The sequence below is a fragment of the Phoenix dactylifera genome, chromosome 8, assembly GCF_009389715.1.
Source record: "Phoenix dactylifera cultivar Barhee BC4 chromosome 8, palm_55x_up_171113_PBpolish2nd_filt_p, whole genome shotgun sequence".
Lineage (NCBI taxonomy): Eukaryota > Viridiplantae > Streptophyta > Magnoliopsida > Arecales > Arecaceae > Phoenix > Phoenix dactylifera.
In genome coordinates this window covers 19,037,585-19,054,690 of record NC_052399.1, presented here as the reverse complement: position 1 = coordinate 19,054,690, position 17,106 = coordinate 19,037,585, and the positions used below count along the sequence as shown (strand labels likewise).

General features: G+C 42.7%; 3 protein-coding genes across 6 annotated transcripts; 1 reads left to right on the top strand and 2 right to left on the bottom strand.

The window, feature by feature from the left end:
- The first annotated feature begins 247 nt into the window (after positions 1-247).
- Positions 248-5,205, top strand: LOC120111614 (TPR repeat-containing thioredoxin TTL1-like). The gene is made up of 7 exons (XM_039129162.1): positions 248-1,606; positions 2,497-2,692; positions 2,806-2,990; positions 3,072-3,405; positions 3,509-3,713; positions 4,181-4,287; positions 4,371-5,205. Exons 1-7 carry the CDS (start codon positions 657-659, stop codon positions 4,521-4,523), a joined length of 2,130 nt encoding a protein of 709 aa, XP_038985090.1. The 5' UTR covers positions 248-656; the 3' UTR covers positions 4,524-5,205.
- A 4,691-nt stretch (positions 5,206-9,896) lies between these two features.
- On the bottom strand, positions 9,897-10,528 carry LOC103702989. Its single transcript, XM_008785665.4, has one exon. The coding sequence runs from the start codon at positions 10,514-10,516 to the stop codon at positions 10,106-10,108; it is 411 nt and encodes a 136-aa protein (XP_008783887.2). The 5' UTR covers positions 10,517-10,528; the 3' UTR covers positions 9,897-10,105.
- Positions 10,529-13,197: 2,669 nt separating this feature from the next.
- LOC120111613 (glucan endo-1,3-beta-glucosidase 11-like) lies at positions 13,198-16,545 on the bottom strand. Of its 4 annotated transcripts, XR_005512953.1 has the most exons (5): positions 16,281-16,545; positions 14,885-15,921; positions 14,015-14,043; positions 13,810-13,909; positions 13,198-13,590 (listed from the first exon to the last, which is right to left on the bottom strand). XR_005512953.1 is itself a non-coding variant. In XM_039129161.1 (4 exons), the coding sequence occupies exons 1-4, from the start codon at positions 16,348-16,350 to the stop codon at positions 13,891-13,893; spliced, it is 1,155 nt and encodes a 384-aa protein (XP_038985089.1). In that variant the 5' UTR covers positions 16,351-16,545; the 3' UTR covers positions 13,198-13,890. The 4 variants fall into 4 exon arrangements, 2 of the variants coding, with proteins under 2 accessions (XP_038985089.1, XP_038985088.1); XR_005512952.1 differs by having other exon boundaries at positions 13,810-14,043; positions 16,281-16,543; XM_039129161.1 differs by having other exon boundaries at positions 13,198-13,909.
- Between the last annotated feature and the right edge of the window lie 561 nt (positions 16,546-17,106).

Genomic DNA, 17,106 nt, shown 5'->3' with positions numbered 1-17,106 from the left:
AATCTAGCCTTGGCTTGTGGCTCGGGTGCGAGGCGAGATCTACCAGATTCTTCGCACTATTTGTCTCACGGGAAAAAAGAAGGAAAAATAAAATTGCCGTAAACCTAGACGTTATATAACAAAACAAAGATATTATAAAGGAAAGAAGTTGAGAGAGAAAAACCTAACGGAGGTAGACGTTGACGTGGGTTCCTTCTTCCTCGACAAGCCTAGAGAGCCAGAGTAAATTGTATACTATAGAGAGACGGGGTGGGGAGAGAGGGGAGAGGGATAGAGAGAGGACGGATGTTCTCGTGAGAGAGAGAGGGGCAAAGAAGGAGAAAGGGCCACGGAAAAACAAATAAGAAGGCTCCTCCTTTAATTTGTGCTCTCTCTTCTCTCTCGTCTCTCCTTTCTTCTCTCTCGAAGCTCCAAACTCTCCAAATCTACCCACATTCATTCCTTGCTTCCTCCTTTCCCTTCACGAGATCCCCATCCACCCCCTTTCCACCTTCCTGTACTCACACCTTTTCTCTCTACATGCCTTCTTCTACCGCCAAGAGACCATCTTGCTTTCGGCCTTCCATTATTTTTAGCCGCTACATCTAGTGGCCTTGGGCTCGTGTCGGTGGGAAGAGATCTAAGCGTGAAGGAAAGGTGGCATTTTGGAACAAAAGATGGCTCACCCCGAGGACAGGACACGCAAGGCCCTCGCGGCGGCCGGCCTCGAGTCAATCTCCGACCGCTTCCACGCTCTCAGCTTTGAGACTAATAAACCCGACGCTAGGGAGTTTTTTGATCTCAACTCGCCCGTCTCCCCCCTCCCGACGCGCCCCCTCTCCACCGTCACCCCGAGCAGCAGCTCCAGCTCCTCTGGCTCCTCCATCACCGCAAAGCTCGTCCCCAATGCCGCCGCAGCCGCTGCCGCCGGCGGCGGCCGGAAGCCAGAGGTCGGGATCGCCGGGCGGCGAAGCCATTCCGGCGAGCTACTGCTGGGATCCAACGACACCGGCCTCGGCACCATTGATGGCCGGACTACAAGACCCGGGCACCGGCGTTCCGGCTCCGGCCCTCTTATTTACTCCGGTACTAGTGTTGGCGCCAGTGCCGGAGTCAGTGCTGGCAGCAGCACGGCTAGCTCTCCGCTGACGAATGTTCTCCCCGCCGGCAACATCTGCCCGTCGGGGAGGATTAGCAAGACCGGCATGATGAGCCGGAACGCGGCGAGGAGCGACGTGCTTGGTTCCGGGACCGGGAATTACGGGCACGGCAGCATAGTGCGTGGCGGGACGAGCGGCGCCGGCTCGGGGAAGCCGCCGGGCTGCGAGTTGGCGGTGGGGAATGCCGGGGATCCGGCAGTGAGGAGGGCGATGGCGAGCACGGATCCGGAGGAGGTGAAGCGGGTGGGGAACGAGCAGTACAAAAGGGGCCATTTTGCAGATGCGTTAAGGCTCTACGACCGGGCGATCGCCATGTGCCCCGACAATGCCGCCTGCCACAGCAACCGGGCGGCGGCGCTCACGGGGCTGAAGAGATTGGTGGAGGCCGTGAAGGAGTGCGAGCAAGCTGTTCGGCTGGATCCGGCTTACGGGCGGGCGCACCAGAGGCTGGCTTCCCTGCTTATAAGGTGAACATCGAGTCATTTCCTTTCAATCACTCATTGGAGATTCAGTGACTGTTTTGATGGACATGTTGTTCTTAGAGCATGATCGGCTCCACATTTTGTTTAGTGTTATCTATTGGGCATTTCCTACATCCTTTATTATTTTGTACGAGTAGGGAGGGCATCTGTTTGCAAAAGATCTGATTTTTATTGGTTATAGATGCTTTACATTGATAACCTCTCAGTCCGAGCAAAACTTCCATTCAGTTTCATGATGTGCAAGTGAAATTGGATCTTATAGATCCTTCATATCTCTAAGCACATCGATGCAGAGTAGATGATTCTCTCTGTTTCACCTGGATGCCATCTGGCTATTTTATGTTCATGCTTTGCAGTTTTTTGTAGTTTTGCCGTTGGTATTCTTGTTTTAATCCTGGGAGGTGGGGTGTCCCGGCCATGACAGTGTCTGTATGAGCTTCCAATTTCTGGAGTCCATATCATCACTGTCTTATGTACCCCTGATGCATTCGTATTATTTGAGTGGTCAACGAGATATAGGCCCGCCAGTTGGCATCCCTATCCTCAGTGCATGCAGTGGGGATGTCTCACATGAATACGCCATTTTTCTCAAAAAAGAAAAAAAAATCATCTTGAGTAATTAGGGGACCCTTTTTTACTTTTCAGTTTAGTTCATGGTGCTCTAAATTTGCTTGAATAAGATTATTGATTCGTCCAAAAAAGTTCTCTATTCGGTTTCAGATTTGCAGGATATCTGTCTAAGATTGCCCTTCAATATCTGAAGCCACTAGAAAAGAATATAGCCCAACAATTCCTTCCTATATCACAATGTTCAAATCTGAAATCATTTGAATTCTTTCATATAAGCACTTGCAAGTTCTGATTTTTAACTACAGGTTAGGACAGGTTGACGACGCACGGCGGCACCTCCTCTTGGCTGGGTCACAACCAAACCCTGTTGAGTTGCAGAAACTGCAGGCAGTTGAGAGGCATTTGGGGAGGTGCGCAGATGCCCGGAAGATTGGAGATTGGAAGAGTGCATTGAGGGAAAGCGATGCTGGCATTGCAGCAGGAGCAGACTCTTCTTCCCTGGTGAATTCCTGAACTCGCATTATGTCTTTTTATTCTTAAATAATTGATAGCTAATTGTAATTAAACTTTGAAAATAAGCATGTATGCTTGTCTTAAGAGGTTTGCATTTTCAGCTTCTTGCTTCAAGAGCAGAAGCCCTTCTCCGGCTCCATCAACTTGAAGAGGCGGAACTGGCAATATCCAATGCATCCAAACTTGAGAGCTCATCCTCGTCCTGCTCAAATACCAAGTTTGTTGGTATGCTCTCGAATTCATTTGTCCACTTTGTTCGTGCCCAAGTTGAAATGGCACTAGGAAGGTGAGGTTATAAATTTGGAGTTCCACAAGGTAACAGTTGAAGATCTTGGGTGAGTTAGAGTGGGTGGTGGTTTTTTTGCAGGTTCGAGAATGCAGTTTCAGCAGCTGAGAGAGCCAAGCAAATAGATCCGGGGAACCTAGAAGTGACGGCAATGCTGAACAATGTGAGATCTGTTGCTCAGGCCAGAGCCCTGGGAAATGAGCTCTTTAATTCTGGAAAGTTTGCAGAAGCATGCTTAGCTTATGGGGAAGGACTCAAGTACGACCCCTCGAACCCTGTGCTCTATTGCAATAGGGCAGCTTGCAGATCGAAGCTTGGACAATGGGAGAAGTCTATTGAGGATTGCAACGAAGCCGTCAGGATCCAACCCAACTACACCAAAGCCCTTCTAAGACGTGCTGCCTCCAATAGCAAGGTGAACCTTCTTCTCCTGTTTGCTCTTTATGTAGTCTCCTGTTATCATCTGAGTTTTGGGGGCTCTGGGATTAGCTGTTTATTCTTCTTTTTTAAATGATTAGCTTGAGCGTTGGGCTGAAGCTGTGAGAGATTACGAGATTCTGAGGCAGGAACTTCCAGGTAACACTGAGGTGGCTGAAGCCCTGTTCCATGCCCAAGTTGCACTGAGAACATCTCGTGGTGAGGAGGTCTCTAACATGAAATTTGGTGGTGAGGTTGAGGAAATTACGGGTGCTGAACAATTCCAAGCAGCTATTACTTTACCTGGTGAGCTTTATTTCATCTTTTTTTTTGTTTCTTTCCAAGACTATCAAATCAAGCATAGCATGCTCTTCATCTCTTTTTGCTCATAATCTCAGATAATTTCTGTCCAAGTCTTCCTTTCTGATAGTAGGCACAAGTTATATTGACAATGATGGTGATCAGTATGCATTTAAAATTAAGCCCCACTTCTTAAATGATCTATACCTATCCTTTCCATGCTTATTTGAAGATATTATTTCTTCCAAATGATCATTTTCACTGTTTGTATTTCAGTATAATGGGGCACTGTAGCTGGCAGAAATAATTCATCATGACCCCATTGCTTTTATTTTTGCCTTTTTCCTGTTCTCCTTCTTCAAGTTATGTAAATATATTAGTTACATTGGTTTACCACTCATATAATCTTTACCAACACTAGCACTCATTCACCATGCTAATCTCACAGTAACCTTAAACCGATACTTTTCCAGGAGTTTCTGTTGTCCATTTCATGGCCTCATTGAACCAAAACTGCAGCCAGATCACCCCGTTTGTGAATGCCCTTTGCACCAGATACCCATCTCTGAATTTTCTCAAGGTACTCTCGCATTTTCTTTCATGGATTACATCTTATAGTTTCTCAACTTCATCTGTGTTAATTTCGCGCATGTTTGTACTAAGGTGGATGTGAATGAGAACCCAGCTGTTGCCAGGGCAGAGAACGTGAGAATAGTCCCGACGTTCAAGATCTATAAGAACGGAACAAGGGTAAAAGAGATGATCTGCCCAAGCCAGCAGGTGTTGGAGTACTCGGTGAAGCACTATGGTTTCTAGTTAGGCAAGTTATTGGTTCTTTGGTTTTTCATGGCACCTCCACCTTCTTCAAATTATACAAATGCTAGCGCCAATTGCAAGCCAGCCACATAATAATTTATTGAGCAAAAAGTATGAACCACAGCCTGAGGAGCCATTTTTCTACCTTCTATTTGCCGTTTTTCCTTTATTTGTTCCTCATCTACCATATTTATTCTTTCGCATGGTCTTATTACAACCCATTTTCCCCTGTAGCTTTGGTTGCAAATTTCATATACCCACCATTCTCTCTTTAACAAGCTCGAGTGTACAGTTTATCTAGTACTTCTGCTGTCACGCACCCCTTCGTTAAATTTATATGAACCATACACCAAGCATTGGAAGAAATTGTGAAGTGAGTGGTGCTTGCTGCTATTGCGAATACTGGGACAGTGTGTGCGCGCTCGTTCGAGAGGGGGAGAGAGAGAGAGCTGGTAAAGATGTGTTAAATTGTATAATACCACACGCCAGGCATTGAAAGACATTGGAAAGCGAGTAGGTCCGGTGGGTACTGCTACTGCAAATACTGGGTCACAGAGAGAGAGACAGAGAGAGAGAGAGAGAGAGAGAGAGATTGTTGGTGCTGATACATGCTACCGTTGTTCTCAATACAAACACAAAATTACTTCTTTTATTTCATCATTGCCTTTCAGTTCAATTTTTATCAGTCTCTTATCATTCTGGAAGCATTTATGATCATTATCCGTTTTTCTGCCAAATTATCCTTGAGCTGGTGGTTATTCCTGAGAAGAGCTACGGTTTCTTTGGTAAGAAACACTCACGGACTGCTCTTAATTATACTTTGGTCCCTGGTCCTGTTTATGTGGTGGGTACCCGTGCTTCTACGGCATCCATCTGGGGTTAGAAGAGAAAAATTAATGTGTTTGGTTAATTCCATGACATCTGGAATAAATTTATTTATTCTGTAGTAATTGCTAAGAGCCTGCTTGGTCTTAAATTGTGAAGTTGCTGGGGTCAGAGTTCAGTGCCTTCAGCAGAGGGATTCATTGCTTCGGAAACGAGATCTTCCTTTACTTCTCAATCCCTATCTCCCTTTCCTCCATTTTATGCTTATCTTGTATCTGTTGAAAGTATGACCCTTGGCAAGTGACAGGAGCTAGAGTCAGAACAGGAGGTCTGTGGGGGATGTTACTAATGGAGAGATGCATTGCTGTGAGGATGGTCCCCCTGGCCCTAGCGTGGGGTCAGACCTCCTGAGGAATTAACTATTAGGAGCCCTTGTCCAAGATGGCTTTATACATATGAGAACAAATCCAACCCCTTAATACTGTGGCTTAACTCTGTCTTCTTTGAGTGGGGCACATAGATACATGCATGTCCTGTCCTCTCTTCCCTTTGGGCATGCTTCTTTCTTGACAAGTAGGGCAATAAGTTTGGAGTTAGCTATTTAACCCGGTGTTGCTTGGGATTATTAGAAGAAAAAAAAAAAGCTATCCTGTGCTGTTATATCTGATAGCAAAATACTTTGCTGCTGTATATTATTATTAAGGTGGTCTTGAATTATAGGATCCAATGATCACTAATTATTTATAAACAAAATGGCGACTGAGGTCACCATCATTTCACAATGATCATTGATCACTAATTATAGAAGCTAATATGCTTGCAATATAAGATTATTAAAGTGCTTAATTAAAATAGAAGTGACCTTGTTGGTAGAACTAATCGTTCTCCCGATCCCGTGCAATTGTTCCCTTGATAGAATCTCTAATTTTGCGCTGTTAATTCTATGGTTCGTGACAAACATTTTTTTTTTTTTTTATACAGCCTAGGAGGGATTAATTCCACTTTCTATTGACACCCACAAGGGATTGCCAATGCAACTTGGAGGCTAACCTCCATTCTCTTACCCAAGGGACAAGAGGTAATACCAATTAAATGGGCACTCGTTTATATGCTAATTGTAGGAGTTAATAAACACTCGGTTATATACCAAACTTTTTGCATATTAGTTGCGAGAGGGAATGCCTGACAAAGAAGATAACGTATTCAAGTACCAGAAGAAAAAAAAAAGAAGACGACGCATTGATGATTCAAAGAAGAAAGAGGAAAGTTTACTGTATTGAATTAAATACGCTTATCCATGCAATTCAGGAGCTGGGGGCTTGTGAACCAGGACAACCTTTTCCTAGTTGTGTAGGCTCCACTAAGATATGATGCGGGATCTTCAAAGAAAATAGCTTAAACTTTGAGGCTTCCAGATTTCTGCAAGCACAACGAATATTCAGTGAACCTAGTATACGCAATGCAAACAACACTAAGAAGACCTCTGGCCGTTTCTTCGCTTGTCACAAGTGCCACATTTGTGCCAACCAACCCCAACTTGACACAATAGAAGCTAGCTTATCATCTAGAATCTAGATGCATAGAGTCCATGATCATCCTCAATCATCATCCATGACCGATCACTAACTTCATACTGTTTGCTTTGTAGGCATCTTTCTCTCTCTCACTCACTCTATCTCTCTCTAAAAAATGAGATAATGGCCACAGTGCAACCTTAGCCTCCCTTTGGTTTTTGTTTTTTCTTACTTGATACGTATCATATTTTCTGCACATGGTAGATTTTTCTCTTTTTTTTTTTTTTTTATTCTTTGCAGGATCAAAAGTGAAAAGCGTTAAGGTTTAATACTAGGGTCCCATTTGGTAGAGCTATTGGTAGTAAAACTTTCAGAAGTAGAACTTTTTGAATTAGAGCTTTTTAAATTAGAGCTTTTATAAAAAAGTTATTTACTGTTTGGTAGCTACATTTCTAAAGTGTTGTAAGATTTTAACATGTATTTGGTAAACAAACTGAGAAATTTTTAGTATGACAAAATCATCATAAAGAACATTGTATAGTATTATACAATAGAATATAATAAAATATAATATATATTAATATATAATATAGTATAATATTACTCTAATATAATATAATATTATTATAACGTAGTAATATAATATTGTATACTATAGCATAATAATATATCATAATTTGATATTATATAACATAATATATCAATATATTATGATATAATGTAGTATAATATTATATTTATAGTATAATATAGTAATAAAGGTGTAAAATATTATAATTATTATCATTATATATTAATATTATTATTTTCTGTAATTATTATGTTTTAACATGGGTATTTTGGTCAAAAAAGAAAAAAAATTATAACTTAAAACAACTTTTCGACGAGGCCTAAAAATGCTTTTTTGGAAAAGCTCACCGACATCTAAAGAGGGAGCTTCGAAGCCAAAGCCATCTTGGATCAATTGAAACTTCATTGGGCAAGCACCCTTAATGGTGAATGAACATGCCCGAGAAGCTCTAATTATAGTCATTTTCTTCCATAAACAACCACGGAAAAAGTAAGAGAAGCAGCCCCAGTGAGACAGCAAAGTCTCTATTTCGATCGAGATTTAGACGAGGTAATAGGTACGGTGAGCTAGCCAATTGAACAGTTTTAGTGAAAAAAGTGTGGTCCTTATCATTTAGTTCCTGTTTGTCCTGCTAATGGCATGCACCGTTGAATGGGTTACAGCCCATACAGTCAACGCGGACCCAAGCCGAAGGACGAGTTCCGACCAGTAGTGGCAATCGAATTCAACGATTTGAAGGATGATGCGAGGAAGAGAAGGCCAATATAATATATGTTCCCAGATCTCGAAGAATGGGGACAGAAGAGACGGGCGAGAACAGGTGTTCACAGCTTGCAATGTCATCATCCACCTATCATCAATTCACTCCTGTACTTCCCTCTGGTAGAAGCACGTCACGCTCTTCTTTTCGTCTGCTCCCTCTCAATCATTGTCATGTTTTTCTCTCGCTCGCAAGAAATAGGTTTATCATCGCCGGGACACAACGCTTGCTAAAAATGATGGCCGCGCCAGAAATAATTATATCCTGCACAGCATGCTTCGTGCCAATGATACCGTCCCTTTCTTAGAAATCTTATACTCGATAGTTTATTTAAAATATAAAAACTCGTACGAACATATGTTTAATTCCACATTAATTATTCACTGAATAGATCTTAAATACTTATACCGAATCAAAAAAATGTAATTAATACTTTTCGACTAGCTATTTTGTATGAGATTCTAAATTGTTACATTAATATAGGAAGAAAACAAGCAGATTGGCATCGAGCCATATTAATACAAACTGTGATTATAAATATCAAAATAGCTTCGAGCAATATAACTAAACATTAGAATGATTTTTTGCACAGAAAATTTTAATTCTCATAAGATGAAAGACTCATTGATATGGTATATCTATCTCATCTGTTATTATTTTAGTGATATAAATTTAAGTTTTTTCATCTAATGATGCATATTTATTTTTTTGGAAATATTTGATATTTGACTGAATATTAAAATAGCATTTAGTAAAAAAATATAGCTAATTTTATCGAATAATAGTTAATAAAAGATTATTGTCCTTACAGCAGAATTATCGCAGGTATTAGATCCTCAACTAGTCGGCCAATTAGAAGGCAAATTGAGTGACCCAAATGCATGCGACACGGAAACGTCTAGAGCTATTTGACCGAGTGGCACATATGCAACATAACGGTGATAAAGGCAGCCAAAATTCTGTTGGTTAAGGAATCACTCTCTAGCTAAATCATGTTAATTATGACCAGCAACCTTAAATTTTCACCTGGAACATCAAATCTAATTAATAGTCCTGTATGTGGATCGCATGAACTGATTGCTCTAATTTTACCAAATTGTCTTGGTTTAGTATAGACTTCGCTTTCAATATTTGTGGAACTTGGGTGTATCGCTGTCCTACAAGGTTTGCATTTGTGGGTGTGTTTAATTTTGCATCCAGCAGTCAAGCAGACTTGGGAGGATTGTATGCGCATCATCATATGCATTTGTGCGATCATGCATGGCTGTTATATTAGACTGCAAAATTTATCCCATTTATATCTGATTTACGAAAGCTCCATGAAATTCCCTGTACTTAAGAGCAATTGTTTATGCGAGCAGCAGTCGCCAGCAGATTGGGCTGTATCATGGCAGTTTCAATTCTATTAGGAGGAGGTCATAGGCTTAAACCCTGGGAGATGCTTTCCCAAATATTTGTTCTGAGGCATCTTTAGATTCTTTTTGTTTTCCCTGTGAAGAATGATTCTTTAATATGCTTTCTTTAGTGTTTCTTGTACAAAGAGTCAAACTTAAAGAAACGCCAAATCTCCCCAACTTAATTCTTTTCAGCAAGGAAAGAGAACAAGGATGATTCACAAACCATCAGTCACAAGATCATAATAATAACAAGTATAGTTCTTGCTTGTTGGAAAAGCAAATTGAAGACTAGACTAGCGCCATAAGAAAGCCAAGCCGGCCAAAACCATCCACGGCACAAAACCACAATGCCATCGTCAACAAAGGCGTACATCATTTCTTTTAGAGCAACTACACAACTTAAATATTATATAAACTAGGACGAAAGCAAGCCAAACAACAGTAGCAAACCAAGCAGATAAACATATAATCGACCACGCTCCATCACTCATTGAATGCCAAGAGTACGTACGTCCCTACTGCCCGGCGGCGAAGGCCTCAACCGGGAAGGTCTTGGTGACCCCAGCAAAGCTCTTGAAGTGGATCTTCCCGGTGGGTGGGTCGTCGACGGTGATCTCACTGACAGGAGGCCAGAGCAGGAGCTCCTTGGCCTTCACCCCCTTGAGCTTCTTGATGCGGTGCTTCTCGACGTAGCCATTTATCTCGGTGTCGTAACTCACGAGCTTGCTCGCCAGCTTGAAGCTGTGCTCCACCTCCTTCTTCTGGACGATCCACATGTAGCCGGTGCTCCTCACGAAGCCCACCTCGACCACGTCCGCGAGAGGGAGGAGGGCCAGCGGGAGGCCGAACTCTTGGAGGAGGGAGAGGGCCAGCTCAATGCCCTCCTCGTGGCCCTTCTTGACAATGCCTCCCTCTTTCTCAGCCATGGTTTGAATTGAACGCAGAGTTTTCCTGATATGGGAGAGAAAGGTGTTTGATGTTCTTGTATATATATACATAAGAAGGAGTTGGAACTCATTAAAGCCATGCCAAACGAGTGAGACACAATGGCAGGGAAAATAAGAAAGTAGTGCTTCGGGTCGATCGTCACTTTTGTAAATGGACATCGTATGATCCCTCAAATGCTATCATTTATCTCAAGAAGTTTCTTTTGTCGCGGACCAGGTTTATATCCCACTCTGATGGACCATTTGATGGTCTGACGCAGTGTGCATTGGCCAATCACAGACGGAGGTATACAAATATACATTATGGAAGTTGCATGATATAAAACACCGAGCATCTGATACATTTTATTAATTGATCGTTCTTTAAAAGATCTCGCATAAGATGGTAAAATGAGGAATCGAAAAATGTTGAATGACACGCTGATAACGTGTTTACCGGTAATTAGGGATATCAACGTATGTTGGCGGAAATAATGAGAGATGATATTTTGCATATATCATAACAGCTAATGCCTACTATTGACAATTATTTCGATGTACTGCCCATACAATTAGAACTCAAAATATGTATATTGGCTGAGATGAAAGCCTCGTAGGCATGATCTAATGCAATTCGTTGGAGATGAATTATTTTCTCATGGACCAAAAATTGTATGAGCATGGTATAACACAATTCATATTTCATAGTAAGTGTAATGCCCTGCAACTCCAACACTATTGCTGAATTCAAGAACCAACTAAGATGGACTTGGAGTCCGACGTGCAGATCCAAGGTGAGAGCTAGTGACCTTGGAGAGTTGTACAGAGTTAAGGCATCTCGATCGATGGATGGTGGATGGCTTTAGAGGCTCCGTGTTCACCCTTGGGTTGCTTTATTTCTTTGGAAGGTGGTGCGGGGCTGCCTCCCAACCAAGAAGTTTCGAGCAGACAGGGTGTGAGGCTCCACCCTACCTGTGATGGATGCCGGGATGTAGGGAAGTCTATTCAGCATGTGTTGTATCGTTGTTTGAGAGCAGTTCAGGTGTGGCAGCTGGCTGGAGACAATTGGAGTTCTTACAGTTTTTGACCCTGATTGCAACTTTTCTCGCTCACCTAAAGAGATCCATTAGTAAATATGTCATTGGTGCTAACGAAGTCAACACTTCTTATGTTTCTTATCACATTTGGTTGTATAGAAATGCCAAAATTTTTGAGTGACAGAGGTGGAGTCCGAGGGCTATGGCTGATAGGGCGCTTCTTCATGCAAATGAGTTCACTCAAGCTCAGACTATTGGAGGATCTGGGATTGCTAGGGATATTTAGGCCCCTACTTAGCTTTTGGAGCGACTCGAATGATCTTCATCTTCTAGAAGCCTTCATCTTCGAGCTTTATCAAAATGAACTTCGATGCTAGTTTGCATAAGGATGGAGGATGAGGAGGTGCTAGATTTACGATCATAGACGCTAATTCTAGGCTGATTGCAGTGGGGACAGTCGATTCTATGACACTTTTGTTTCTAGAGCCGAGCTTAGAGCTACTTGGGAAGGGATCACCCATGCACGGGTCAACTTGGGGGGCGGATCGTACCACTTGGAGAGGGACGCAGCAACTGTGATTGAGTATATCCAAGGCCACGCCAAGGTAAGCGATGTGCACCTGTTGTTGTAAGATATCCACAATCTTTTGAGGGATTGTGTGGCTTCCTAGATTACCCATGCTATGAGTCCGCTCCACTCCCTCTTCATCAATCTTCTTTTTCTGATTTTTTTTGAATATAGTCATGATAGAATGCTACGGTGTATCCGACTTACCAAAGCAAAAAAAAAAAAAAAGGAACCAACTAAGACCTATGGGCCTCGGTAGCATTCCAAAGTGCACTCAAGGCCGCACCTAGCAGGTGGGGCCGAAACCGTCACGGCCAACTGGGCCAGCAGCCATACCTTCTTAGTAGGCCCTCGTGTGGCTTGGTATCTCACTTGAGACCCTTCTTTTAGGTCCAGTCCAAAGGCCATGTTCCTTATCTCGTCCATAGCTTTTGTCCTCGCCTCTCTTTTGAGGTATTATCCAACTTGGTTCTTCACGATAAAAATCAGGTTGCTAAATACACCAGTATTGCGATGGATGTGGCCGGGAGATTAGTTAAGGACGACAAGAGGGGGAGATGGATTGTTACTGTTGGTTAGATCTAAAAATTAATTAGTAGGGCTGTTTGGAAGCATGATGCCACGGAATCCAGTTAGATGGGCCAAGGAGAGAAAAGAAAGAGAGACGCCGAGGGAGGACAGCAGTTGCAGCCCATTCAGATTGTACCCTATACTGTATGCACTAATATGATTGTGCACCATACCAATCAGCTTGTCTTCTTTTTTTAGGCCAATAAATAAAGATGAGCGTACAATGAATGTATCCCACAAAAAAAGATGAGATGATTGGCATGGTGCACAACCATATGGTGCAAGCGATGCAGGTATAATTTTTCATTGAATTAAATACTTCATGATTTGGGATTTGGCCCGCAACCCACATACCCTCCCTCTCCCTTCTCTCACTTCCGAGCTCATGTCTACCTATCATGCCGATCGCGCAGGATGTTGGCAATAGAGAAAACCTCTATGCTACAATCATTTGCACCAATAGAGAAATCTATCAACATTTTCTGATGAAGCTGAGCTGCTGAAGGTATGAAACATCAAGTAAAATTACGCCCACAACTAAGACATGAATTAGTATTTTGAACATTCAACTACAGTGAGGGACTAGAAGGCCATTTCATGTTTGGTACAAAGGGGGGGTTCGCACGGTCACATGGCATTTGATCCAAGGCCGATGGCTTTGGCCGGGGAATAAAGCTAGGCCGCAGAAAGCACACCCAACCCAACCTTGTCCACGCTTTTCCCATTTATATATTCATTTCTCCCTCTTTCCCTCCATTTTATACCCTTAATTATAAGACTATCATACAAGGCCTCAACGACAACTAGCTGGAGGAAAAAAAGTTGGAATCCCAATCTCATTTACACAGCCCGCAGTGCGTTCCACGTTGCAAAGCGGCCTCCACCATATATTGCTTTTCCTGCAAGACCAAAAAAGGTGACGCAGATTCTTAAACCACATAACGAAAACAACCCCCTTCATTTGCCCTTTTGTCAATCTGCCCATCAACCCTTCGTTAGCCTTGGTGGTGAATGGATGTTATATGAGGGCATGCAAGGAATCTCAAGGTGCTTCCTCTGGGTAGTTTGGGGCATAGAAGGCTCTCCATTAGATAAGGCGATAGAACAAGGGTCCCTACCTGAATTGGTACGTCTCTCTTTGGCCTTGGAAACTTCCCAGGCCCTCCTTCACAGAGCAAAGAATTCGGAAAAGAATGGGTTCATGACCTGCCCATTTTCCTTGTAAAAAGAAAAGAAAACAGAGACGTGAAACCAGTTCCCTTTTGTTAGATTGCTCTCCTCATTAAAGCTGGGAAAGTCAATGAGAATAAGAAAATCCAGTACCACGAGCTGCCAAGTTCCTTCCCGGTCTCCTGCGTCATAACAGATAGCTCATTAGATCTTAAAATGAATCGGACCATGTTACTTTTAATGTCTGAATTTAAAGAATAAGCAACAACTTTAGCTGAAAATAGTATGGTCCTGGCTTCGGTTATCTTCCCTTTAGCATATAGTTTTTTACGTTAGTGAGGCAAGAATAGCACGCTTTCGGTGAGTGGTGGCACTATTTGCCTAAATATTGCTTTGTTCCTCTTATGCCACCTAGGATGTAATAATTACCGAATATCCTTCCAATAGAATGTTTTCATACAATGACCTATGATTCTTTTTTATTTTAAGCAAAAGGCAGCATGACAATCCTGTTTCATTTCACATTATAACTTTAATCCTTCATTTTTATTGTTATATGTTGCATCGCCTATATAGTATCACGTCGAAATACGTATAAGCATAAAAAATACCGTCATACTTTGCTGGTACAAAAAAAAGGGTGGTCTACAACAAATACATCACTATTATCGGGTGTAGTTCATGCACATATAGCTAAATAATGCCAATACATGCTAATATAGTGTTCCATTTTTGAAGCACAACAATATATTACCACAGATGTGAACAAAGTGTAGAGCCTAAACTTTTGGTGTTAAAATTAATCCTATTCTACAGATGTTTCGTAATTTAGATCTGAGAAAATCAAAATAATTCTCTAGTACCGTCCAGTTGGCTCAAAATAGATTAAGAAAAAAAAAAGGATGGAAGGAAAGAAAGTGGAAAGAAACCATAAGATATTATTCTTAAAAAAGCAATGAACATTAATTAATTTAGAGTAATGCATTTAACATCAGAGAAAGCCACACAGAATTGCTAATATACCCGAGTAGCAGATGAAATGAGGTTCACCGACGCAGCAGACGTCAGTTTACCAAGTCCTACGTTGTAGGCCATGGTCCCATCGGGCTGGTACAGCCCGTAGTTCCTCTCCGACGTCGGTCCGGGCTTCATGTCCTCGTTAAACAATGCGAACAAGTAGACCTCCAACCTCCGATCGGGCCTCAAGGGAGTTCCTTGGTTCCTCATTTGCCTCAGCAACAAGTTCCTATTGTGAGCCCTAGCATTCTCGACGTTGGCACCAATCTCATCCGGGTCCCCCTTGGAAGGCCACCCCGTCTCCGACACCCTGACCTCCAGACCACCATAACCCATCCGAGACATGGCGAAGATCACTGCATCGACTTGGGCATAGAGCATGTTGTCATAGTGTAGCTTTGTGTAAGGGTCCACCATCCCTTGGTTAGGGTTAAGCAGAACGTAATCTAGAGGAACTCCATCTGGGTCACCCTTGTAGGCAAAGTATGGGTATGCATTGATCCAAAATGGTGAGTTGGTCTCTGCCAAGAACTGAAGGAATGGCAGCAGTAGGTTGGCAAGTTCTGGACGGAATGACCCGAATGACGGAGGGTAGGAGTTCTGAAGCACGCCTAGCGAGTTTGCAGTCGAAATGTGAACGTAGGAGTCGAGGCCGAGCTGAACAAGGGCTGCATGGAGGCTATGCATCGCGGGGACGAGGTTTGACGCGAGGGCCGTGTCGTCGCTTGTGAAAACCTCGTTGCCTACTGCGATCCCGGAGATTCTTGTGGCAGGGAAGTAAGGCTTGATGTTGGTCATGACCCACTGCAGGGCTTGTTGGGGATCGGTGACTTGGGGAACTACTTCATTTGGTACGGTCACAACGAGATCGATCCCAGAGTTTGCAAATGCGGTTAGAACTTGCGGGTTGGTGTCGTAGATCCTTGTCTTGGTGATACTGAGGGAATTCAAGAGGGTAACCACCTGCTCTGGAGGTGGTAGATTGTTGGCTACTTGACCATAGTTGATGCCCAGAGTTGAACCAAGCTGAAGGAAGCCAAATTCTGCAAAATGAAACAATAAATGTCGATATAAATTATAAATTGGAATGCTTTTTTGATATGGTTTGTTAGGAAAAGAATTATCGAAGAAAAGAAGGTTGTACATAACGGGAAGCCGGCACTCTAGCTATCTTTCGTAATTTTAATTTATGAAAGCTTAAAATGAACATGGACAGAAGTCTAGAAGATATAGAAAACACCAAAAGAAGCCGACGAAATTAATTAGACATGCAGAAAGTAAGGTGTGCTTTGGGAGAAATTTTCTTGTTAGCATGATCAGATTATAAGCTAGGTGCATTTTAGCCATTATGGAATATGACTCGAGATGAATGGAAAATGAGAAGGAAATGAGAAGGGAGCACCTGAGTAGAAAAGATTAAACAGAAGGAAGATAGGAATCATCCTTGATCTGGAAAAGATTGATGCAGGCATGAGAGAAAGAAAGAGGGACGGAAGATATATAGAGGAATTTAATAAGGAGATAGAGGAGACTGCAGGAGGAGGAGAGGTTATCTCTCTGCAATTCCTTTCTTTGCTTGTGTGATAGTTGGGAAGGGAGGGAGCGAGGAGAAGTCTGGGGCTGCCTTGCCTTGATCATGCCGTCTTAGAAGGAGGCTTTATTCAGGTTTATAGTGCTCGACCCGTGCCGGGGCTGCTTTCTAGTTAGCACTGGTTATCTTTACAACGACGCCATCCCGTGTCCTATTTGTCCAAAGTGACGACTTCGCCACCTGTTGTTACTTTGAGCAAGAAAATAAATAAACAAAAAAGGGAAAGAGCAAATGGACAGATGATCCGCAGCTATATTTTTTGTTGATCCCAAACGGACCGACATTCCATCGACTCCTCCTAACGAATGACTTGGGGCTCTTCACCACGCTAGAAGGGTGCCAATTGTGGACAAGAGATAGATAATAGGGAAAGCAGCCCTAATTAAGCACTCATGGAGAGCCGCCTTGACCTTTCGAGTCCATGCATTTGATGTTTGAGTGCCGATTAGGTTGTAGATGCGTGTAAAGGGTCTAGCCGGCTATCCTTTGAAAGTTAGATTCAGAAATCTTTCATGCATAAATTTAATTTGCTTTCCATAAGTGGTGTATATACATTGGTTCATGTGGGGGCGCGGTTGTTGGATGCTTGTTTCCACAATTAAGACCGCAAATAGGTTGGGTTGACCTGTGATTCGAT